The sequence below is a fragment of the Pleurodeles waltl genome, chromosome 5, assembly GCF_031143425.1.
Source record: "Pleurodeles waltl isolate 20211129_DDA chromosome 5, aPleWal1.hap1.20221129, whole genome shotgun sequence".
NCBI lineage: Eukaryota > Metazoa > Chordata > Amphibia > Caudata > Salamandridae > Pleurodeles > Pleurodeles waltl.
Genome location: NC_090444.1, coordinates 1488324051 through 1488350200, shown reverse-complemented (window position 1 = coordinate 1488350200; position 26150 = coordinate 1488324051). Strand labels below are relative to the sequence as shown.

Sequence of the window (26150 nt, the reverse complement as noted above, 5' to 3'; positions counted from 1 at the left end):
TCGGTCTGGCTCAGGGTCAGAGTCGGGTATAAGTTTGGGGGTAGACGTCGACTTTGGGTCCAACCGTCATCAGAAGAGTAGATGTGTTTGCCGGTGCCAGGGAAGGTCACGTTGGCATGATTTTCATCGGCATGGATCATATAACGGATCCTGAGGGGGCCTCAGGAGACGGGCTAGAGCCGCCGCCGGCGTGAAACCCGAAGGATCCTCCTTTGACCATACTGTGCCCGAAGGCATCTCACGAGCGTCGGTCTGCCCAAAAAAGAGGTGAATGGCCTCATAAAAATCCCTGTGTTGGGCAGGGGAGACTCCGGCTTTCGAAAACTCAGGGAGGAGCGGATCGGACTCAGAAGTAGGCTCCGAGGTCGGAGGCCTAGAGTCTCGACGTTCTTCCAGCAAAGCATCATCCGACCGACAGGGTGAAGTCAAAGAACGTTTGTTCTCCTTCGACTTCTTCTTCTTTTGACCTGAATGCCTCGAGGACTTAGAGTGGGACGAAGAAGAGTAGCTATGGCTCTGCCAATGGTCTTGTGACCTTCCTCTTGAACAAGACCGGAAGTGATGTGGAACTGAGTGTCGGGCCACCAGGAGTTTTAGGGACCGCTCCCTCAAAGCCTTCTGGTTCATGGACCGCCACTCAGAGCATGAGTTTGAGTCATGGTCACGCTCCAGACACGACCACAAGCACATGAGGTGCGGATCTGTCACAGACATCATGCGGTGACAGGAGTCACACAGCTTGAAACCGGTCTTACACGACCTCCTCAATGCACTAAAAAAGTGTCAAAAAAACTCGACAAACCAGTCAAAGTCAGTCAAAAAACAACTGAGGGGAGCTCTTCTCCAAAACTGCGCGTAGGCTGGTGTGGAAAGAAAAGAACTGACGTCAGCACGCCAGGGTGGCAACTATATATGACCGTGACATCATCATGATGAACATCACACCAACAACGCACATGGAGTCAACCAATGCCACCTGACCGCGCACAAGGGTACTGCTCAATGTAAAATCTCCTGATCCAGTCTGACGCCTGGGGGAAATTCTAAGCTAAGTAATCTTGAACTAGAAATCTCTATCAGATATACAATAATGCCCTGATTCCAAGTGGTCAGAGGAGGTGCTGCTGTTTAGCGCACCTGGTAAAATCCAGTATCCCGGGCTTTGCAATTTACTGGGTGTGATAAATAGCACTTATTTGCAGGGCTGGATTGGGATCACAATTAGGCCCAGGCACTTGCAAACAAAGGAATCCACATGCCTGGATTGATATTATGTTTTTTTGGTAGTTTTATAAAGTGTGACCTCGGTCCAGAGGCATTGGAGCAATTTACATGAGCACCAGTTACATCACACAAGATCAAAAGCATTTTTCTTTCAGTTAGGTAGTTTAAGTGATTTGTTCAGAATCACAGGATGTTGAGTTTACGCCAGAACGCAAACCTACTTCCCCAGCTCCAACGTTGGCAGCTCGGACAGTAACACTGCATCCTATGTTTTTTCTCTCTGGGAAAGTTAGCTTCACAGCGGGCCCATACAAACACACCTCTCCCCACCCCCTCCCCACCTCCACCCCCACTATCCATGAAGGCCTACAAAACACTGTGACCAAGGTGACAACACCTTGCCCCTAGCTAAGCCACTTCCCTTACTCATCCTCTCCTCAGCCCACTACAGCCTCGGGGCGATGACCTGGCAGGGGAGGGGTCATGAATTTGCACACAATGCTGATGCTCCAGAAGAACTTAGGTGAGAATGGCCCAATGGTCACAAAATCACCTGTCAGCCCTGTGAGAACCCTTCATAAGCTCACCTTTCCTTCATCCACCATGGCCTGGACATGAGGACTCAATAGGGAATGACACTGGTTCTGTGCCAGGCAGATCACACGAGGCAGGAGGCCAAGATGAGAATGCCCTAAGTGTCAGAACAACACCTGGCCCCCAGCCTCAGTACGACAGTATGATAGGGGAGTGCCCATGATGCTGGCGCCACATTACAGTGGTCTGGTGGGGACTGGGGAAGACAGTAAGTCTCTGTGGGGGATTTTAGAGAGGCCCCAAAAAACTGGCCCATAGGTGACGCTAAGGCACTGGCCCAATGCCCAACTGCTGACCTTCCCAATCCGACCCTGCTTATTTCAATTGGTTGAGGAATAAGATGTGGCTTTTGGTGTTTACAGCACCAAAGCCGGCATTTCACAGTAAATACTAAATTGTATTCTCCTGTTAAATTCCGACACGTTTCACTTGCTGACAGAGTGTAAGGTATTTAATGCATCTGGTGATTTACGGGTGAGGTACATACCCAGCTCAAACAGGGGCCAGAACTAACTACAAATTTGGAATCAAAGCATTTGAGTAAATTTCCAATTACCAGTAATTCAAAAAGGTTTGCAAAACTCGCCTTGGAAATCACGGACATTCACAGACGTCGATCAGTAGTTGTGGAATTATTCTGTTAATTCCTTTTCTTAGCATGTATAAATATGTACAAGCACATATTAGTTATGCTAATAAATATAAATATAATAAAATGTACTTTTACTTCAAAACTTCTATTTTATTTCTCAATGAAGAAAGCATTTTCTTCTGTGTGGAAGCTCTCCATTTCTCTACCACCCCACCAAGTACTGGGGTTTCTTTCTACATTCCCAATTTAAATGCAGATTTGTTACTGCCCTTGACAGAAGCAGATCTTCAACTGTGTCCGTGTTCGAAATGTGCAACGCAAATATGTGGGTTCAATGACTCTCCAGGGCAAGCCCACAGTGATACGCCCAAAACTCGTTTGTTTGAGCAAATTTGCTGGTTTAATGTTATGCACAAGCAAAATCACATTCCAAGAGTAAAAATTACATTTTGTAAACCCAAAATTCAATTTAGAAGCGATCTGCGTATTAAGCCCAATATATAATAGCGGCGAATTATGGTGACTCGCACCCTCAGTCCCAGTGGTCACCGGCAGAGATGCACACATGCTGTCTACAAAGAGCAAGCAGCTTTGTAACTGACATGTAAACAAGAAGAGAGCTTCGGTTACTTAAATGGGAAATACCGGAACGCAGATCCAGTCATGATGGACCTGCTCTAACCCCTCTGCTTTGACACTACATTTGTTTTCACAATTGGTCAAACCTTCTTTCTATTTTTTGTTTTAGAGTGAAATCGAGGAAAAAATATCTTTAAAATTCCAGATTTCAAAAAAATCATTTTGGGGGTATAAGCATCATCAATATCGGTATTACTTGTACAAGGAAAAATAAACACTTCCCAGAGTTCTTTGTATTTATCCACAACTGAAAGGCATAAGAGAACTGCTGCTAATTTAACGAGTACCGCGTGTTAAAAGATACACTAGAACACCAAGTACTGTTTAAAATCATGTTTCAATAAAACAAAACTGAATACATCTTTGAGTACCGTGGAAAAAGCTGAGATATAGGATAGATATGCATTAGGTATGGGAGATAGGAGAGATCGAGACATGTAGGCAGACAAAAGCAGGCTGCAGGCATGCCCTGATTTATAAACAATGTCTATTGGTGCGTACGTGGAGCACTAGACACATCTCTGCATGGACCATGGTGGCTGGGATAAGAGCACTGAACAATGCAGCAGATGGCTTTAACAATGTACAGATTAGTCTTGCCTCAGCTTTCAGCTGTCTGGCTAGCACAGATGACTTCTTTTTAAGCAACACTTTTGTTGTTGAAGCATAACAAATGAATGGATACGTGAGTGAGTGAGAACTTTTTGTTAAGGTGCAAACACGGATGCGACATGTTTTGTTCCTCAAGGACGCGTGGTACTTGTTCCCATACCTGCTGTGACTTCAGCATGGCTGCATCTATCTCCTGCACCTTTTGTGTGAGAGTTTCACTCACTAATCTGTAGCGCTCGTTGTCTTCAGTCACCATCTTGTCCATTCCTTCCCTGGCCCGCCAGGGTACCAGCTCGAGCAGGGCGCTGCTGACAGTGTTAACCGAGTCCAACAAACTTTTTTTGCTCTTGGCCTCATTATGGAGATCCTGAAAAGATTAAAAAAAACATACTTTTCAAAAAAATTGAAAAAACATACAACGTTTTCAAAGACTTTTAGAACAAAAGAAAATAAAAAAAATGCATTTTATCAGTCTAATTCGATCGTATTTATTGTATTAATTCTATACAACGGGGCCAGTGGACAGGCATGCACGTTGTGTTTACATTTTTCTGCTTTAGCATGCCGAATCTTTCCTCTGTGTCATGGTGACGTTTAAAAAACTGTAGAGTACTATAAGAAAGCCACAACAATTTACTTTGTTAATGCATGGCTCTTATGGTCTTGTCACAGGCCAGTAGGAGTTTTATTAAGGAAAAGATTTATGTTCTGCATGTTATTGATCCGATTCAACTCTTGAAACACACTGCAAGCTAACCCCGAGCACGTGCTGCCATTTAAATGGCAGCCACAATTAAAGAGTTTAAATGATCTCTATAGATCTGTCATCCACTTTAATAATTTACATCTATAAGTCACCAGTATGCTCACCTCACTGGCTGACGTTTTGAAAACGGGCTGCTAGACATTAACATACTATTAGCTCTTATGCATGCACGTGGTTGTGAAATCACAATTCAGCTTCTCGGCCACAAATACATCAAACAGACTACGGAGAAAAAACAGTGTTCGGAAGTGGCTCATGAGGCCAGTTTTGCCAAGCTGTTGCTTATTTTGGTTACTGCACAGCTGCTGTATTCGTATTTCGGAAGCGTCGTTCGTGTTGCCTGTTGTACGGGTATGGTTTGGCTGATGATGTCGGAGAGTTAGAGTTATTAGCCTTCAGCACCACTGTCAATAAGCCCAGCGCAAAAGAGCTCAATCTCCAGCCAGTCCTCCGGATCAACGGCCCAGTGGTGGCTGGGCCACCATTCCTAAAAATATACTCTAAACCTCGCCTCAATTATGGATCGGAAAAGCTGCTCCAACTGCCTCTAGCAAAACGACCTGGGCTGTGGGGATCTCTTATAATCAAGGAAATAGCCAGAACATTAAAATACCACCGATTTTTAACTACAGCGCTTATGGGACAAAGCAAATTAAGCTCTTTATCACGACCCTACCTAGAATAACACTCTTGGCTCTTCCATCTAAGCATACATCCATTCATCCGTCCATCCACCTGTTGATATTTTACAATTTCACCTTTAAATTCTCCCATCCATTAATTCTTTCATCTATCATTCAGTATTTCACCATTCTGTCCCTCCACCCATCCACATCCAAACCTATCAATCCATCTCCAAACCTATCCATCCACCCTTTCACTCAACCTTATCTTTCTCCACCCTTTCACTCATCCATCCATCCTGTCATTCATCAATACATCCATGCACCCTTTCACTCCAGCCATCTATCAACCCACCCTTTCACTGCATCAATCCATCTTCCCGTTCACCCACCCATCCATCCTTTCTCTTATTATTCCACTCATCCATCATCCATTTCACCCATCCATCCACTCATCCATGCTTTCACTCATATGTTTACCCTCCTTTTGACTCATCCATCCGTTTTTTCAGTCATCCATCCACCCACCCTTTCATCCATCCACCGTCCCTCTCACTCACCCATCCATCCACCCTGTCATCCATCTATCCATCCACCCTCCCTTTCACTCATCCACCCATTCTTTCGCCTCATCCATCAATCATTTTACTCATCCATCGACCCATCCTTTTGCTCATGCATCCATCGACCCTTTCACTCCATCCATCCGTCATTCCTCACTTTCACTCATACCATCCATCCATCTACCCTCTCTTTCAACTAACCCTTTCATCCATCCATCCACCCTCCTTTTCACCCATCCATCCAACATCCCTTTCACTCATCCATCCATTCTTTCAGTCACCCATCCATACATCCGCCATATCTATCCATCTACTCATCCATCAATCCTTGCACTCAAGCAGCCATCCACCCTTTCACTCAAATATACATTCATCCATCTTTCAACTCACTCATTCACCTGTGTCTACCCTGGTAGAGACAGAAGAGGCCCATCAAGAACTCCACCTAGCCGTAGCTGCAAAATTTGGAAGTTCACAATGCCAGAGTTCCATCCTTTCATTCATTCATATATTCTTTCACTCATCCATCTAACCACCATTTCATTCTGTCCATCCAGCCACCCTTCACTCCACCAATCCATCCTCCCTTTTCACTCATCCATCCACCCTTTCACTCATCCATCCATTCACCTTTTAGTCCATCTATCCACCATTTTTTTCATTCACCCATCCATTCTTTCACTTATCCATCCATCCAACATTTCATCAAAACATCCACTTTCATCCTTCCGTATACTCATCCACCCTTTCACTCACCCATCAACACTTTCACTCACACACACCCCCATCCGTCCTTTCACTCACACACCCCCCCACCCTTTCACGTTGTTTATAAGTCTTTGTCTGCCGAGATGCGGACAGGAAAGGCCCATCATGAACTTCATCAATCCCCCCCCTTCCCCCCGGGGGCGTAGATGTAAAAGGGGGGAGTTGACGACGCCCCTGCTTGTAATAGTAATGGGTGCGAGGTCTGAGTTCCAAAATATGTACACCACAAACCTAACCTCGGAACCCCTTGGGAACTGTAGAGCCTCATGGAAGCTTCATACAGTTCCATTACTAACAGTACACGGAGTCTTAAAAACGAAGGGAAAAGGAACCGTTGTGATTTTTAAAAGCACAATATTAGAAACACCAAAGAAAGAAAGAGCCATTACATGCAAATAAAAACAAAAACAGGTAAGGGTTTCAATAGTGCTCAACTAATATGTTCACTGTGAACAGCAATTCTGTGGGTCGAGGGTTAAAATCCAACTGAGATTGCTCTGACGGCCATTATTTTCCAGAGGATATCATCATCCCTGTGTAAGAGTAGGCAGTACACAAGGCGGAACCCATTCATAAAGCATGCCAGGAAAGCAGCAAGGATGAAAACTGCAATCTAAGCTTTGTAAATGTGTTGCCCGGACTATCATTATATCTCTCTCAGGGAGACAGCTGGGATCATACCAACGACACGCTTGGCAAATCCTGCTCCATCAGAGCAGGCAGGGACATCGAAACTCCTGACCGTGAGATGCACATGTCAAGAGAACGAAAGGCTTCCATAGTGAGCTGCAGACTAGCACAATGTCAAGCTAATAATGTGTGAGCTCTAATCACAGTCTGGTACAAAAAACAAAAAAAGGCTATTCCTGTGGCTCATTTCTGCCCAAAAAAGGCAATGTTCTATTATTAGGTAACATATAGATATTTCCAAAACAGAGCAATGGGTTGCTTCTAAAATGTACTATCTTCTGAATGAATTCATCGCACAAAGTACATGAGCATGAAAGTGTGACTTACATTGCTAAAGACTGCACACTTAAACGCTAAATATTTCTTACAATACCATTTGACAAAGAGGTTTGTTTTAGTGGACAGTGAAGTAGAACATAGTAGCATAAAAACATACAAGCTGTTTTAATTCACAAAACAGTACATGAAAATAAAATAGTTTAGGGCCCCATCTAAGGTAAAAACTGGAAAATGCCCCGGACTTTGTTTTGCTTCTTTAGAATTGGAAACATGTGAGGCATCCCATGCCACGAAGAGGTTCATAAAGAAAAAAAATGGAGTTTTCCAGAAAGTACACGTATTGAGTATGGAGTACAGTGTTCTTGGGAGCTGTTAACCCTTAGATGAACTGGCATGCTTTTTTTTAAAAGACCACCTTTTGCATGTTATTTCCCCAGATTTTTGCCTGCTTCAACAGAACCCATTTTTGATGGGCACAGGACTCTGCACATTTTCCTTCTGCTAACCAGTGGTAACATTCTTGAGCCCCCCTGTTAAATGTGGTGAAATTGGCACACACCTACTTGGTACATGTAATTTCCATATAGGTTCCTAGTATGTGCTACTACAAGTACCATGGCCTGTAAATTAAATGGTGTAAGAGGACTGTAGCACTCATTGTGCCACCCAATACTGGAGCACTGTAAAACATGTCTTTTTTCCGATTGAATGGCACTCTGCATAACCAGGGACTGTAAGTTAAATGTCACTAGTGGACTGCAGTTCCCATTGTGCAACCACTGAAGTGCCAATGCAAAACATGTCTCCAGGCTTGCCCTTGCAGTCTGTGTGTGCAGTTTTAAACTGCAATTTGCACCTGGCAAAATAAACCTTTTGCAAGGCCTAGACCTTCCTGTTTAGTACTTAAAAGCTATGCCCTATATGCCCATTGGGCAGTATGCATGTTATTTAAAAAGTAGGACATAAATATTTAACATATTACATGTCCTAGTGGTGGAAAACCCCCAAAGTCTTATTTTTTCAGCACGGCTGGGCCTCCCAAAGGAAACACTAGGTTATATTATAACAACTTTTAGCGCCTCATTTCAGGTTAGGAGCAGATAGAAAGACAATTCAAGGCCTCAGTTTAATAGCAATTTAAAATCCAACTTAATTGTAAAATGAGATCTCATATTACTGCTTTGAAAATGACACTTTTAGTAAGTTGTCATTTTTCTGCCAAAGCCAAATGTGCCTTTCTGCCAGTATCAACTGACTGTTGAATGGCTTCCCTGTGGTAAGATGTTTGCATAGAGTGGACAAAAAGCTTGGGAGTACAGAGGTGTTCTTCTCACTAATCAGGATTCCCTGGGCATTGTGCCAAGCCCCTCCCTGAGCTTTAAATGATGCCGAGCTTGTTGCTGACATATGAGGTTCACACTTAGGCCAGCCTACCTTTTGTCAACTTAGTCAGGTTAGGCCCCAAACCCAATGGAAGAGGAGGGACAGACCAGAGTGGTTTTAGGAGCATGGACTAAGGAGAGGCATGACTTGGCACTGAAAGAAGATGGCCTCCTTTCAGAGAGCACCTTGACGACAGCTGGAGGTGAGGAGGTCAGGCTGTTTTCGGATGCAATTCGTTGGGGGAATGGTTAAGGACCAAAGTGACCTCCCCTAGGAAACTGATAGCCAAGTCTTTAATGCCATATTCTCATTAAATTATGGAAGCTGCCTGAGGTTTCAATTGCAGCTGCCATTTTGTTTTTTTTTACCCTCATTTTCTCCTCATATTTTTTGATGGTTTTATTATGTGTTTTATCACTGCCTGGGGGATTTCTATATGGATTGAGCAGTTCTGAAGTTTTTCAACATATAATCTTCCTTTATGAAATGACTCTTTTCAATATCAACTAATATTTAAATTTTACCTTTTCCTGAGGTGGCGTCATATTTGGTGTTCATCTAATTCTTCTTATATTTTTCAAAATAACATTTTTGCTTATGGGAAGATCTTGGAATCTTCATTTGACTAATGGTAAAGGACAAATTATTAAAAGCTTTGACAATATTGCTTTTTCTAATTCATTTTCCTCATCATCAAATATGGATAACATGAGTGAGCCCAGCCAAGATAATGTTTCTTCTCCACCTATAGCATCTGCCTCTTCATCGTCTGTTATTAATAAATTGTCATCCAAGCTGCCGGTAACATAATCTGCATCAACTAATAAGCAAGCTAAAAAAGATCCTCCGTCACCAATCAAAGAAATTGATAGCATCTCTATGGAGTTACTTTTTTAAGAAATTAGGGGCCAGATGTAGCAAAAAAAAAATTTGCGAGTTGCAAAGTGCGAGTCAATGCGACTCGCAATTTGCAACTCGCAAATTGCTATGCAGTACGGTGTCTCAGACACCGACTGCAACTCGCTATGGGGTCGCAATGACCCACCTCATCAATATTCATGAGGTGGGTCGCAAATTGCGGCCCCATAGCGAGTATAGGCACTCGCAAACATGGAGGCCTGCTGTCGTCAGCAGACCTCCATGTCCGTGACTGCTTTAAATAAAGCAGTTTTTTTTTTTTTTAAGTGTAGCCCGTTTTCCTTAAAGGAAAACGAGCTGCACTTAAAAAAAAACCGAAACCTTTAGTTTCGGTATTTTTTCAGGGCAGGGAGTGGTCCCTTGGACCACTCCCTGCCCTGCAAAAATATTTTGGGGTCCATTCACAAAGTGGAAGGGGTCCCATGGGGACCCCTTCCAAATTGCGAGTGGGTTACCATCCACTTGAAGTGGATGGTAACTGCGATACCATTTGCGACCGCGTACGCGGTCGCAAATGGTATTGCATACCACTCAGACTCGCAAATAGGAAGGGAACACCCCTTCCTATTTGCGATTCTGAAATGCATATTGCGAGTCGGTACCGACTCGCAATATGCATTTCTGAATAGCAAAGAGGCTTTTGCGCCTCGCAAACGGCGATTTTCGCCGTTTGCGAGGCGCAAATCCTTTGCTACATCTGGCCCTAGAGCTCTTAAACTCTATAGGGAAGACACAAATAGACAATTATCAAATCTGGAGGATAAATGGTTGCATGTGGAAAATAGAGTTTCTCATATAGACCAGAAGGTGGAGGTGTTGGAGGACTCAGTTGCGGCTATTAATTTCTTACAATCTGAAGTGGCTGTGTTGAAAAAACATGCAGAAGACCTGAAAAATCGAAATAAAAGGAATAATCTTTGTATTTATGGTCTCCCTGAGGGAGTTGAAGGAACTGCAGTGAGAGAAAGATTTAGAATCTTCCTTTTCCACTTCTTTATGGAATACAATTTGGATTAAAATATGGAAATCCTCCAGAGCAGCTAATGCAGTTCAAACTTTCTTCTTTATATATAATAGATTATTAATGACACCAGTTTCTATGCAGATAATTAATCCTAGTTTTTCGTCTTCTTGCTGGTCCTGTAATACCCCAGTTTCAGACCTTAAACATATGTTGTTTGATTGTCGTGTCACATTTCAGTTTTGGGTAAGAGTATGGAATCAGATAAATATTTAATGCTCAGATTACTTTAAGCTTTTCAAATATATTTTTAGGAAGTCTTGCGGAAGAATGGTCACAATATCAAAAGAACAATATTTTAATTTTGGACTTATTATTAACTGCGGCATTTCAACAAATTACGAAATCTTGGAAGTATTCTTCAAAGGTATCCTTTCAAGCTTGGTGGTATGGTGTATGTTATAATCATAGACTTGACATAGCTTATGTTTCCCCGATATCCCTTGCCATTAAAAGAGATATGCTATGGATACCCATTTCAAATTACTTAAACTCTTTGGCTTATGTACTCAGTTTCCTAGAATTGAAGAGGTCACTAAACCTCCTTGAATTGACTTTTGATACAGTTTTATGTGTTATCATGTTTCCTTTCTAATTTCAAATGTATGTACAATGGACGTATGTGTGTCATGGTTTTTGTCATCAATACACAAGCTGGTTTTCTTAAGAGAACATTTTCTATTGTAACTGAGCTGTTACTATACTATTCACTTAAATTATCCCTTGTATTCTATATATTCAGATTATTGCATTAACTATTAATAAACTCAAAAAAGAAAATCAGCTGAGGAAAGAGCCATAGTAACAGAAATTCCTTCCTGGTCGCTCACATTTAGGCAGACGTACAATCCGGTATCTGGGAGTGGGAGACACATTCCATCCTTTTAGAAACACTGCTAAACAAGATTTTCACCCAGTGCAATCCTGAGTTAAGATGTATAATTGGAATGGGAGATAATGTTCATGACACTGAATTCTAAAAACTGTCCTCCATCTCAGAATAAATAATAAAGGACATGGACAAAGGCTTGCCCTTTTCCCACCAGCTAGCACTAGGCATAAAGGGCATAAAAGTGGATACCACACACCTCTCTCCAGAACACTCTTGGATCTGTGAAGAATCAAAAGAAGGACTGCCCTGCTCTCTGAAGAACATGACCGAAGACTGAACCTGATTGCCTTGAATCCAGGACCCTAGAGGTGACTGCTTGAGCTACAGTGACACAAAAAGCTTCCAGAGGCCTTACCTGCAGCTGCTCAGCTGACCAGTTCCAAAAGGATCTGTGCTAGACCCTGCTGGGGGCCTATGATGGAGTCAGTCTTGACCTCCCCCAAGTGCTGTCCTCAAGGTTGTGGACCCATGGCTGGTGTCATAGTATTCTCCTTCTAAAGTTTCCTGAAATCTGAGGCTTAGACATTTTTCCAACCTTTTGCTCTGAGAATGGCTTGGGGACCAGGACCAAACTGCTAAGCAAATCCAATGAAGGCGAATCGCAGCTAGGTTAAAGATTAAGGTTTCTCCACTATGTTCTCCTCCTCCGCAGCAAATCTGATCCAGTAGGACTTCATGGAGATGGTGTCTAGCCTAGTGGAGCCCTCTTTGGTTCCAGCCTGCAACCTTCCTCTGCTGGAAAAGTCAGAGCTCCAAAAAAGTGACTAGGTCTGAAGGTAGAAATCTCAACAGGACGTAGGCTTGAAAAGTATCCAGTTGGAAAGGGGCATTCTCTGGGTGAGAAATTCTAATTCCCCCTATTCTGAGCAAAAGTCAGAGACATCACCAACACCTCATTCAGTCGCTATCCCACAATGGAGCCTTTTTGGGCCACAGCCTCCTGCCTTGCCTTGCCTTGTCGGGGATTTTTTTACTTCCATTTCAAGGACTAAGACAGAAGGTAAAACTTTTTACCATGATGCACCAGGTCTCTGTACCCTACCCATGCTGCATCTTAACTTTTGACTTTGATCTGGGCTAGTTTGACAAGATAACCATGGTTGCAGTTTCATGTTTTTGGTACTATTTTGAATATTAACTTTAAAAATTCATAACTCCGCTGCCACTTATTGGATTTTTTTGTTAATTTGATGTCCTTTTATTTATAAACTTAACTCTATTTTTTAATTGGTTTGGGATTGTCCTATAGCTGTGTTTTCTCTTTATTACTGTTTGAGTACTGTATAAATACTTAACACATTGCCTCTAAATTAAGCCTGTTTTGTGCAAACATACCAATGGTTAAGCACAGGTTTATTTAGTTAGGTTTATTTATTTTGTGGTTCAACTTGACAAGGATTGTAATTCCTTTTTGAGGTGGGTTTGCATCCCCCTATACTAATGCTCTTTCTTACACTGGTGTTCAGCGGCAAGATTCAGTACTTGTGCTTTTGCAGTGCCACTCAATGATTTGCGTAAAACCAAAATAATCCCTTAATAATCACACATCAAAATTGATTTTTGATTTGTAAGTTCTCTTTCATATTTGACTGGCCATTTTGGAGGATGAAGAAGATTAAAATAGCCTGACTGGGGGCATAGATCCAAGCCTAGAGGAAGAAGAACAGGTGCTCACATGGATGAGTTCACCTGCAGTACCTATGGCTGGGGGTCATATTTCCTCTGCCAGCATGACCCAATCAGAGTTAGCGACAGACAAGCATAGAGGGACCTTCAACTGCTGCTACCCAAACAAATAAGTAGCCACAGAGGAGAGGAAGGCATAGGGTGGGACAGCCTCAGAGGAAACTTGTCTTCCTCTGGAAGATATGAAAATCCTGCTGGCCCACAAAAGGAACAAGAAAGAACTAGACCTGAAAGCCAGGAGGGTCAAAGCAAGCATTCAGTGAAGATGGCAGCTGTGTCACAGAAGTGGCTAAAGGGGGTAAAAGGTCCACATCCCCCAAGAACTAGTGTCTAGCTTTATGGTGGGAATGATAATGACAAATTGTTTGAGGCCCATGAGGTGGTCTTGGTCATGCACAGATTCCCTGAGGATGATTGGTGGTTGAGTCTCTGAAAGCATCTACCCACTTGGGGGAGAGATACCCTATTAGCCCTAGGTAAGGATGACAGGATGAGATATCCCCTCATGAATGAATCCCTTGTTGTTAAATACGGCTTGACTCCAGAGAAGTACTGGTTAAAGCTTAGGGAGAGCCAGGGACTGCGTCACCAGCCTTGAGTGGATTTCATGGATTACTCTGGTAAGGCACTAAAAGTTAGAGTAAAAGGCAGAAAATTGAGTGACCATGATGCTGTCTAATAAGTGAAAGTTATATTTTCTCATGGCAACACAGTAATTTTTTTAAATTCCATCCCAATACATTTAGTGTAGACAGACGTATTACATTTCATATACTATTAAAATAATACCTCTTCTTAATTTTCTATACATAGACCTGTTGGATTTAGCGTTAGACTACTGGTTGAACCTCAAAATTACTGAGCAAAGAGACACAGACTGAAACTGTTAAAGTAATGGAACATCAAAATATACAGAAGATTATGGACTGAGACTTACTCATGGTCAGCAATTACCACAGAGCATTTGACTTACAGTGAAGGATTTTCATTTCAACAGGGAAAATTATATTGCTCCGTTTGAGAGCTGTAATTTCCCTAGCAGCAAGGACATTTGTCTACTTGTTGCTGTATCACACCTTCTTGCAGTGACACTGTGAAGTGGCTGCCTAAATCGACTTTCATATGGCAGCAGCCTGGAGCCTTCCTTTCACTGTAATATAACGTAAAAAGAGAAATGGGTTATCACTGAAGAGATGCTTGCTTGAAGTGTCTTAGTTTGATACTACTACTTCAGCATCTGCAACTCCTTTGATGATGGAGGCACAAACAGGCAGGAGGAGGTGATAATGGCTGTCTAACAAATAAAGGTCTGATTCAAAGAGGGTGGCTACAGAGGATCCATCCACAAATGGCTGATTCTCCAACAGATGAACAGCCATCCTTAGAGTTTTGTCCTTGCGAACATCCTGCCAGAATGTGCCGTCAGATCTGCCATGGTGTAGAGCTAACCCTGTAAGAAAGGTGGTTGAGCATCTCTCCAATCCTAGGATGATTTGTTTGTTGCTATGTTTGGCAGGGTTAAGTCATTGAAGGACCGTCAATAAAAGGCTAGTGTTACTGACATGCTTTGAAGCCCCCCACAGTTTTTAAGGAGACTAAAAATGATCGGGTACTTTTCCAGAATAGAAAACGATTACCAGAGGAGATTTCGACCTTTCACAAGTGAATCAGTAACAAGATCATGGGCTGATATATGTGAGTAAAGAGATCACTAGGCGTGCAGCCATGACATAAAGGTTACCAGACGACATTCCACCTATTCAATTTTGGCATCATTTCTGCCACATTGTTCACCACCAACGTGGTTCCTTCAATGGTACCTGATTTAGGCCTGATTTATAACTTGGCAGGCCGGTTACTCCATCACAACGGTGAAAGAGGTCCCATCTGCCAAAATCTAAATGCCACTGGATATAATGGGATTTAGATTTTTGCAGATCTGTCTCCATTGTCCGCATTCAATTTCAAGTTCTAAATCAGGCCCTTAGTGTGATAAAGAAACCCCTGTTTCCACAGAAGAAGATAAAATATAGAAGATTTTCCAATTCCAATATAGAAAATGATGCTCATCTACTTTACAGCCCAATGGAAGTTTCACTACCTAAACACCAAATCTTAAAGAGTTGCAGTACAGATAAATGATAAAACAAAATAAATCAATTACATGATCTTATCTCTAGTGCCTGAATACAAAGGCTGACATTATAAAATAGCATAGTAAGAAAAAAAGATATAAATGGGCAGCATTCATTTACTATTTGCTCATATTTGTAAAATATGACTTTCAAAGGATAAAAGCAAACATAAAAAAGAAAACATCTTTTGGAAATGAGAAAAACAGGACTTGAGACGGCGCACCTTGTATGGTGCTCTTCTGGTAGCTCTTTCTTACTACACAGCTTCCTGGTTTTGTGCTTGAAACAAGGCACAATCATATTTCATGACTTAGCACTATAGCAACCCAAATACAAGAAATACAAAAATGCATTATGTTCTCAATAACATGCATAATTTCCCCTGTTTAGGCCTAATATGGTTAAACTGGAACAAAAGGAACAGACTGTTTCTGCTATCTTCAGTCTTACAGTGCAACACATGACTCTGAATAAATATTGTGACTGTGAATGAGTGCATGATTCGCCTGGGAACCAAAAACGGAAAACATGAAACTGTACCAATGTGCTACGTTTGTTGCAAAGATTTAGATTTACACTGTATATATTAAATCAACCTGGTCAACCAGCCAATATGCTTCTGGCAACACTCTCCGACTAGGAAAAGCAAAACACAGGGAATGTAAAGTAAATGGTAAAAGTAAACATACTTTTTGTCGTTGTTGCACTTGCCCAAGTTCTTCTGCTTTGGGAACCTGCGCTTCATAGGACAGCAATTCAATTTCCACTTCATCGAGCCACCAGCAAAGTTCCTCGTGGGTTGCTTGGAGCTGACCTGCAAGTTGTAAAGCTTGCTCCAAATTTTTAGACACATCACAACTCAGTTTTGTAATTTCCGAATATCTTGCTTTAATCCCATCCAGTTTGTCCTGAATTACAACAACTTCATCACCTAGAAACATAAATATGCATGTTGGCAACAATATGACAATTATGAAAAACAATAAATTATGCCACATATATAATGTGATGCTTTATCAACCGCAACCTATCTACTTTAAATACAATTCAATAATTTTATCTCTCATAATTAGTGAAAATCCCTTGCATATTCCAGTGTGAATTGAATAATCATTGAGGTTTGCAATCAGCTGCATAGCTAACTTGCTTATATTAGCATACTTAAGTACAAGTTACTTACCTTCCGTAACGAAATATCTGGTAGAGACATATTCTAGTTGCAGATTCCTTACCTTAGAATTTTCCCCCAGGCGTCAGACTGGATCCGGAGATTTTTCTTCGAGCAACACCCTTGCGCGTCGGTAGGTGGTGTTGGTCTTCTCCGCAGGTGTCATAGGCGTCGTGGTCGCTGTGATGACGTGGGGAGTAGTATATAGATGCCGCCCTCGCGCAGTGACGTCGGTTTCTTTTAAGGACTTTCCACGCTAAAGCGCAGAGCCACTAAGAACACTGAGATTGGTGTGCTAGATTTAAGGACCTGAAAGGGGGTAATCCCTGTCCCTAGAAATCAGTTTGTAAGCGGGGAGAATGGGTGGGCGGTAAGGAATCTGCAACTAGAATACGTCTCTACCAGATATTTTGTTACCGAAGGTATGTAACTTCTACATCTGATAGAGACTTCTAGTTGCAGAATCCTTACCTTAGAATAGATACCCATGCAATTCCATCCCCAGTGGTGGGCTGCGAACCAAGATCATACTAGAAAGTCCTGTAGGACCAAACGACCAAAATAGCCGTCTCGACGGACCTGACTATCCAGGCAGTAATGCTTAGCAAACGTGTGCAGGGACGCCCACATAGCCGCCTGGCAGATATCCAGGACAGGACCTCTGCGTGCTAACGCAGTGGAAGCAGCAGTTGCTCTAGTGGAATGAGCATGCGAGCCTTCAGGAGGCTGCTTCTTGGCCAAAGCATAGCACATTTTGATGCAAAGAGGCACCCATCGAGAGATGGTACGCTTTTGCACCACCTTCCCTTTTTTCGCACCCACATACCCAACGAAGAGTTGATTGTCCACCTGGAAATCTTTAGTACGATTGAGGTAGAACGCCAACACTCTTTTTGGGTCCAACTGGTGGAGTCTCTCCTCCTCATGGGAAGGATGTGGGGGTGCGTAGAAGTAGGCAAAGTGATGGATTGGCCTACATGAAAGGGTGTAACCACCTTAGGAAGGAAGGAAGCACTAGTGCGCAACACAACTTTGTCAGGGTGCACAGACAAGTATGGAGGCTTTGAGGAAAGGGCCTGTAGCTCACTTACCCTGCGAGCAGAGGTGATAGCGACCAGAAAGACAGTTTTCAAGGTGAGGAGCCGCAAGGGACAATTATGCATTGGCTCAAAGGGTGTACACATCAAATAAGTAAGTACTAGATTAAGGTCCCACTAATGCATAATAAATGGAGTGGGAGGAAATAATTGGGTGAGCTCTTTTAGGAATCTACTCACAATATGAGATTTAAAGAGTGAGGGCTGATCATATAGCCCAAGGAAGGCCGAAATGGCAGATAATGAAAATGTCACTTACCCAGTGTACATCTGTTCGTGGCATTAGTCGCTGCAGATTCACATGTTGTGCATAGTCCGCCGTCTGGTGTTGGGTCGGAGTGTTACAAGTTGTTTTTCTTCGAAGAAGTCTTTTCGAGTCACGAGACCGAGGGACTCCTCCTCCTTTGTTCCATTGCGCATTGGAGTCGACTCCATGTTAGATTGTTTTCCCCGCAGAGGGTGAGGTAGGAGTTGTGTATGTTAGTAATAGTGCCCATGCAATGGAATGTACCAAATAAGGTTTAAGTAATATATTTACAAATGTACAAATGTTGAAGATAACTTCCAAACGGCTACAGGCTCCCGGGGAGGCGGGTGGGCACATGTGAATCTGCAGCGACTAATGCCACGAACAGATGTACACTGGGTAAGTGACATTTTCAGTTCGGCGGCATGTGTAGCTGCAGATACACATGTTGTGCATAGACTATTAAGCAGTTATCTCCCCAAAAGCGGTGGCTCAGCCTGTAGGAGTGGAAGTAGTCTGAAATAAAGTTTTTAGTACGGCTTGACCTACTGTGGCTTGTTGTGCGGATAGCACGTCTACACAGTAGTGCTTAGTAAATGTGTGAGGCGTAGACCATGTGGCTGCCTTACATATCTCCTTCATTGGAATGTTTCCTAGGAAGGCCATGGTAGCGCCTTTCTTTCTGGTTGAATGTGCCCTTGGTGTAATGGGCAGCTCTCTCTTTGCTTTGAGGTAGCAGGTTTGGATGCACTTAACTATCCATCTGGCTATACCCTGTTTTGATATTGGGTTTCCTGTATGAGGTTTTTGAAATGCAATAAACAGTTGTTTTGTTTTCCTAATTTCTTTTGTTCTGTCAATGTAGTACATTAATGCTCTTCTGATGTCTAATGTATGTAGTGCCCTTTCAGCTTCTGAGTCTGGCTGTGGGAAGAACACTGGTAGTTCTACCGTTTGATTTAAGTGGAACGGTGAAATAACTTTTGGTAAAAATTTAGGATTGGTTCTTAGGACTACCTTATTTTTGTGTATTTGAATAAAAGGTTCTTGTATAGTAAACACCTGAATTTCACTTACTCTTCTTAGAGATGTGATGGAGATGAGAAATGCAACCTTCCACGTTAAGAATTGCATTTCGCAAGAGTGCATGGGTTCAAAAGGTGGGCCCATGAGTCTTGTTAAGATGATGTTGAGGTTCCATGAAGGAACAGGTGGTGTTCTTGGTGGTATAATTCTTTTTAGGCCTTCCATAAACGCCTTAATGACAGGTATCCTAAATAGTGAAGTTGAATGGGTAATCTGCAGGTATGCAGATATTGCTGCGAGGTGTATTTTTATGGAAGAGAAGGCTAGATTTGATTTCTGTAAATGTAGTAAGTATCCCACTACATCCTTTGGAGATGCATGTAATGGTTGAACTTGCTTAGTATGGCAGTAGCAAACAAATCTTTTCCATTTGCTTGCGTAGCAGTGTCTAGTGGATGGTCTTCTAGCTTGTTTTATGACTTCCATACATTCTTGGGTGAGGTTTAAATGTCCGAATTCTAGGATCTCAGGAGCCAGATTGCTAGATTCAGCGATGCTGGGTTTGGATGCCTGATCTGTTGTTTGTGTTGTGTTAACAGATCTGGCCTGTTGGGTAACTTGACATGGGGTACTACTGACAGGTCTAGTAGTGTTGTGTACCAAGGTTGTCTTGCCCATGTTGGTGCTACTAGTATGAGTTTGAGTTTGTTTTGACTCAATTTGTTTACTAGATATGGAAGGAGAGGGAGAGGGGGAAAAGCGTACGCAAATATCCCTGACCAGTTCATCCATAGAGCATTGCCTTGAGACTGCCTGTGTGGGTACCTGGATGCGAAGTTTTGGCATTTTGCGTTCTCTTTTGTTGCAAATAGGTCTATTTGAGGTGTTCCCCAAATCTTGAAGTGAGTGTTTAGAATTTGGGGGTGAATCTCCCATTCGTGGACCTGTTGGTGATCCCGAGAGAGATTGTCTGCTAGTTGATTTTGGATCCCTGAAATAAATTGTGCTATTAGGTGAATGTGGTTGTGAATTGCCCATTGCCATATCTTTTGTGCTAGGAGGCACAGCTGTGTCGAGTGTGTTCCCCCTTGTTTGTTTAGATAATACATTGTTGTCATGTCTGTTTTGACAAGAATGTATTTGTGGGTTATGATGGGTTGAAATGCTTTCAACGCTAGGAATACTGCTAACAATTCGAGGTGATTTATATGTAGCTTTGTTTGATGTACGTCCCATTGTCCTTGGATGGTGTGTTGACTGAGGTGTGCTCCCCACCCTGTCATGGAAGCATCTGTTGTTATCACGTATTGTGGCACTGGGTCCTGGAAAGGCCGCCCCTTGTTTAAATTTATACTGTTCCACCATAGAAGCGAGATGTATGTTTGGCGGTCTATCAACACCAGATCTAGAAGGTGACCCTGTGCATGTGACCATTGTGATGCTAGGCACTGTTGTAAGGGCCTCATGTGCAGTCTTGCGTTTGGGACAATGGCTATGCATGAGGACATCATGCCTAGGAGTTTTAATACCATCTTTGCCTGTATTTTTTGTGTTGGATACATGGCTTGTATAACCTTGTGAAAATTTTGAACCCTTTGTGGACTTGGAGTGGCTATTCCCTTTGTTGTGTTGATTGTTGCTCCTAAGTACTGCTGTGTTTTGCACGGCAGAATGTGAGATTTTGTATAGTTGATGGAGAAACCGAGTTTGTAGAGGGTTTGTATGACATAATCCGTGTGGTGTGAACACTTTGTTAGGGAGTTGGTCTTGATTAGCCAATCGTCTAGGTACGGGAATATGTGTATTTGCTGCCTTCTGATGTGTTCAGCTACTACTGCCAGGCATTTTGTAAATACTCTTGGTGCGGTTGTTATACCGAACGGCAACACTTTGAATTGGTAATGTATTCCTTTGAATACGAACCTTAGGTATTTCCTGTGCGAGGGATGTATCGGTATGTGGAAATACGCGTCCTTTAGATCTAAGGTTGTCATGTAGTCTTGTTGCTTTAGCAGTGGTAACACGTCTTGTAGCGTGACCATGTGAAAGTGGTCTGATTTGATGTAGGTGTTTAGTGTTCTGAGATCTAGGATTGGTCTCAGTGTTTTGTCCTTTTTTGGTATTAGAAAGTACAGTGAGTAAACTCCCGTGTTTTTTTGTGTACATGGTACCAATTCTATTGCGTCCTTTTGCAGTAATGCTTGAACTTCTAGTTCTAGAAGGTCTAGATGTTGCTTTGACATATTCTGTGTTTTTGGTGGGACATCTGGAGGGAGTTGGAGAAATTCTATGCAATAACCATGTTGGATAATTGCTAGGACCCAAGTGTCTGTTGTTATCTCCTCCCAAGATTTGTAAAACTGACTTAGTCTTCCCCCCACTGGTGTTGTGTGAAGGGGTTGAGTGACTTGTGAGTCACTGTTTGGTTGGAGGGGTTTTTGGACTTTGAAATTTTCCCCGGTTTCTAGGGAATTGTCCTCCTCTGTACTGGCCCCGAAAGCCTCCCCTTTGGTACTGTCCCTGGTATGTAGACGGTGTTGATTGTGAGGTGCTGTCTTGTGTGGCTTGACCCCGAAACCCCCCTCTGAAGGTTGTTTTGCGGAAGGTGCCGAAAGTGCCTCTGCCCTGCGGGGAATAGAGTGCGCCCATGGCTTTGGCTGTGTCAGTGTCCTTTTTCAATTTCTCAATTGCCGTGTCGACTTCGGGTCCAAACAATTGTTGTTCATTGAACGGCATATTGAGCACCGCTTGCTGTATTTCCGGTTTAAAGCCAGATGTGCGCAACCATGCGTGCCTTCTTATGGTTACTGCAGTATTTATTGTTCTTGCAGCTGTGTCCGCTGCGTCCATAGAGGAGCGTATTTGGTTATTGGAGATGTTTTGTCCCTCCTCAACCACTTGTTTTGCCCGTTTTTGAAATTCCTTGGGTAGATGCTCGATGAGATGCTGCATCTCGTCCCAATGGGCTCTATCATATCGCGCTAGGAGCGCCTGAGAGTTGGCGATGCGCCACTGGTTTGCAGCTTGTACTGCGACCCTTTTTCCAGCTGCGTCGAACTTGCGGCTCTCCTTATCCGGAGGTGGTGCCTCGCCTGATGTGTGCGAGTTGGCTCTTTTGCGAGCTGCCCCTACCACGACTGAATCTGGTGGCAGCTGTGAGGTGATAAAAGTAGGGTCCGTGGGCGGTGCTTTATATTTTTTCTCCACCCTTGCCGTTATAGCTCTACTCTTGACAGGTTCTTTGAAGATCTGCTTTGCGTGCCTTAGCATTCCTGGAAGCATAGGCAGGCTTTGGTAGGTGCTATGGGTGGAAGAGAGGGTGTTGAAAAGGAAGTCATCCTCGACAGGTTCTGCTTGTAACGACACGTTATGGAACTCTGCTGCCCTAGCTACCACCTGTGCATACGCTGTGCTGTCCTCAGGTGGTGAGGGCTTGGTAGGGTACGACTCTGGGCTATTGTCTGACACTGGGGCGTCGTATAGGTCCCAAGCGTCTTGGTCATCTTGGCTCATGGTGGTATGAGCCGGTGAATGTGACGGAGTCTGTGCCGGTGATATATGAGTCACAGGTGGAGGAGAGGGTGGCGGGGTTACCTTTTTAACCACTTTTGGTTGTGGTGTTTGTTCCTGTGTTTGGAACTCGAGCCTTCTTTTTCTCCTGATTGGGGGAAGGGTGCTGATTTTCCCTGTCCCACTTTGTATGAAGATCCGCTATTGTGTGTGGTCCACGTCAGTGGTCTGCAACTCTTCCTCAAATCTGTGTTTGCGCATTTGAGAGGACAGTGATTGTTCCTCTGAATACGAGCTGACAGTCGGTTCGGTTGCCGGTCGTTTTGGCACCGAAACTGTGTCTTTGCTTGTTTTCGGCTCCGAGGAGAATTTCCTCTTTTTCGGAGTCGAGCCTTCTCGGCGTCGATCATCCTCGGTGCCGCTGTCTCTGCGTCGAGCAGCTTCGGTTCCGCTGTCTCGGCGTCGATCTTTTTCGGCAGCACTGTCTCGGTCCCGAGATTGCTGCGTGCCTGTGTCTCGACCCAAGTCGGACGATCTCGGCACCGGTTCGGCCTTTTTCAGTGCCGATGGACGGTCACCTACTTTATGGGTTGAGCCATGGCCTGTTGGCAGTGGCGTCCCCTGGGCCTTATCTGTTTTCTTGTGTGGTGCTTGCTTCGACGTCTTACTCACGGTTTCTTCGACGTCGAATTCTTCCGAGTCCGATTCATGGATGGAGAAGGCTTCCTCTTCTTCTCCTTGTTCCTCGAACCCTCGTTGTCCTGTCGGCGCGGCCGCCATCTGCAATCTTCTGGCTCGCCGGTCACGGAGCGTTTTTCGGGACCGAAACGCACGACAGGCCTCACACGTCTCTTCCCTGTGCTCGGGCGACAGGCACAAGTTACAGACCAAATGTTGGTCTGTATATGGATATTTATTGTGGCATTTAGGACAGAATCGGAACGGGGTCCGTTCCATCAGTGTCGATGTTCCACGCGGTCGGGCCGACCAGGCCCCGACGGGGGATCGAAATTACCCCGAAGGGCTACCGGAGCTCTTCACGATTCGGTGTCGATTCTATTCTAACCCGATACCGAACGAAACAATACCGACGTAGTTTTCCAAAGTTATGACTATCTTTCCGTCCCGAAACCCGGAGCGAAAAGGAACACGTCCGAACCCGATGGCGGAAAAAAACCAATCTAACATGGAGTCGAAGCCCATGCGCAATGGAACAAAGGAGGAGGAGTCCCTCGGTCTCGTGACTCGAAAAGACTTCTTCGAAGAAAAACAACTTGTAACACTCCGACCCAACACCAGACGGCGGACTATGCACAACATGTGTATCTGCAGCTACACATGCCACCGAACATACCCTTTATGGGTGCCCAAAGCAGAGCCCTGCTGGGCTAAAGAAAGTATGAACAGAAGAACCTTGGTAGAGGGGCGGAAGGGGGATCAACAGATTTGTTGGTACACCATGCCACAAATTTATTCCAACAACAGGCGTATAAAGTTTTAGTTAATGGACGCCTGGCTGCCAACATAACATTGCAGACTTGGAAGGGTTAAACCGTCAGCTGTTGCCGCTAAATCTCCACGCATGAAGGCGAAGGTTGAACAGGTTTGGGTGAAGAACAGTCCCCTGTTGCTGCGTCAGAAGATCCACCCGAAGAGGTAGTCTGAGTGGAAGATTGATGGACATGCTCAATGGCTCTGGATACCATACTCTCCGTGCCCAGTCCGGAGCCACCAAGATGACTTGGGCCCGGTCGTTCCTGATTTTCTTGAGAACTCTGGGCAGAAGAGGTATAGGTGGAAAGGCGGAAAGGAGGCAGGACTTCCACTTGAGATGAAAAGCGTCTCCGAGCGAGTGCCGCCTTGGAAATTCCAACGCGCAAAACAGCTGACATTGCGCGTTCTCTGCAGAGGCGAACAGATCTAACCAAGGCTCTCCCCACTGCTGAAAGAGACCTTGACCCACCTCTGGATAGAGACACCATTCGTGATCGGCTGTGCATTGATGGATGAGTTTGTCCGCTCTGGCGTTGAGGGAACCTGCCAGATGTTGAACCATCAGGGTAATGCCCTGATGTTCCAGCCATGTCCAGAGGCGTAGGGCCTCCTGACAAAGGGTCCAGGGCCCTACTCCGCCCTGTTTGTTGCAATACCACATGGCGGTAGTATTGTCCATGAACACCTGCACCACTTTTCCTTTGAGAGAGGGAAGGAATGCTTTCAACATAAGCCTGATCGCCCGGAGCTCCAGCAGATTGATATGGAGCTCCGACTCCGCTGGAGACCAGAGTCCTCTGATCTCCGCCTCTCCCATGTGGCCACCCCATCCCAGAAGTGATGCATCTGTCATTATAGAGAGATCTGGTTGGGGAAGGGAGAGGGATCTGCCGTGGACCCAATGCGGATTCGAAAGCCACCACTGCAGGTCTTTCGCAGTCCCCTTCGAGATCTGGACCACGTCGGAGAGATTACCCTGATGCTGCGCCTACTGGAACTTCAGGTCCCACTGCAGAGCCCATATATGCCATCTGGCATGTGTTACTAGCAGGATGCAGGATGCAGGAGGCCATGAGGCCCAGCAGCCTCAGAGTCAGTCTCACCGAGACCCAAGACCGAGGCCGAAAGATCGGAATCATAGCCTGAATGTCTTGGACTAGTTTTTCAGGGGGATAAGCCCGAAACTGCACTCTGTCCAGGACCACTCCAAAGAAGGGAGCAGCTGAGAGGGGTTCAGGTGTGACTTCGGCATGTTTATTGTGAACCCCAGCATGTGCAGGAGGTTCGCTGTAGTCTGAAGGAGGGAGACGACTTTCTGGGGCGAATCCTCCTTCAACAGCCAGTTGTCAAGGTATGGGAAGAATGAAACCCCTAACCTGCACAGATGAGCTGCAACCACCACCATCACTTTCGTGAACACCCGGGGGACGCTGGCAAGGCTGAAGGGGAGCAATGTAAACTGAAAGTGCTCGTGACCTACCATGAATCGTAAGTAACGTCTGTGGGCAGGCAGGATGGGGATGTGGAAATAAGCATCCTGCAAGTCGAATGCTACCATCCAGTCTCCTGGGTCCACGGCAGACAGAACCTCAGCCAGGGTGAGCATTTTGAATTTCTCCTTCTTGAGGAATTAGTTTAGGTCCCGAAGGTCTAGGATAGGATGTAAGCCCCTGTCCTTCTTTGGGATCAGAAAGCAGTGGGAATAACAACCACAACCTACTTCTGGCACAGGGACCTTTTCTATAGCTCCCTTGGCCAAGAGAGCTGCGACTTCATGGCGGAGAAGCACCAAATGATCCTCTGGAAGGTGATCAAAGGATGGTGGCATGGGTGGTGGAGCAGGTTCAAAAGGGAGGGAGTAGCCCTTTCGAACGATCTGCAAAACTCACCTGTCCGTGGTGATATGTTCCCAGTGGGGAAGGTGATGACGAATACTGCCACCAACTGGACGGGAGTGAGGGGATGGACTAGGAGGGTTTGGAGGCTGCAGAGGGGGCAGAGGTGGACTGGACAGACCTCTGGTTCCCTGTCCCACGGCCATGTGGGATTCTGCGTCCTCGCCCACGCATAGGCTGACCAGCATGCGAGGCACGGTGGCCGTGTGGAGGACACAACAGGGAGTCCCTTCCATGGCCACGAAAGGGGCAAAAAGTGGACTGTGGTGGGCAAGGGGCTGAGGAAAGACCGAGGGACAGAGCTGTAGCCCAGGAACCCTTGAATCTC

The 26150-nt window shown here is 44.5% G+C and overlaps 1 protein-coding gene across 9 annotated transcripts in view; it reads right to left on the bottom strand.

The window, feature by feature from the left end:
- DST (dystonin) overlaps positions 1-26150 on the bottom strand; it is a 1789835-nt gene that overhangs the window by 197195 nt on the left and 1566490 nt on the right. For all 9 annotated transcript variants that reach the window (XM_069235771.1, XM_069235778.1, XM_069235775.1 and 6 more), the window contains 2 exons: positions 16075-16316; positions 3822-4028 (listed from right to left, as the gene is read on the bottom strand). In XM_069235771.1, coding sequence (XP_069091872.1) covers positions 3822-4028; positions 16075-16316 — 449 coding nt within the window. The remainder of the gene's footprint in view (positions 1-3821; positions 4029-16074; positions 16317-26150) is intronic.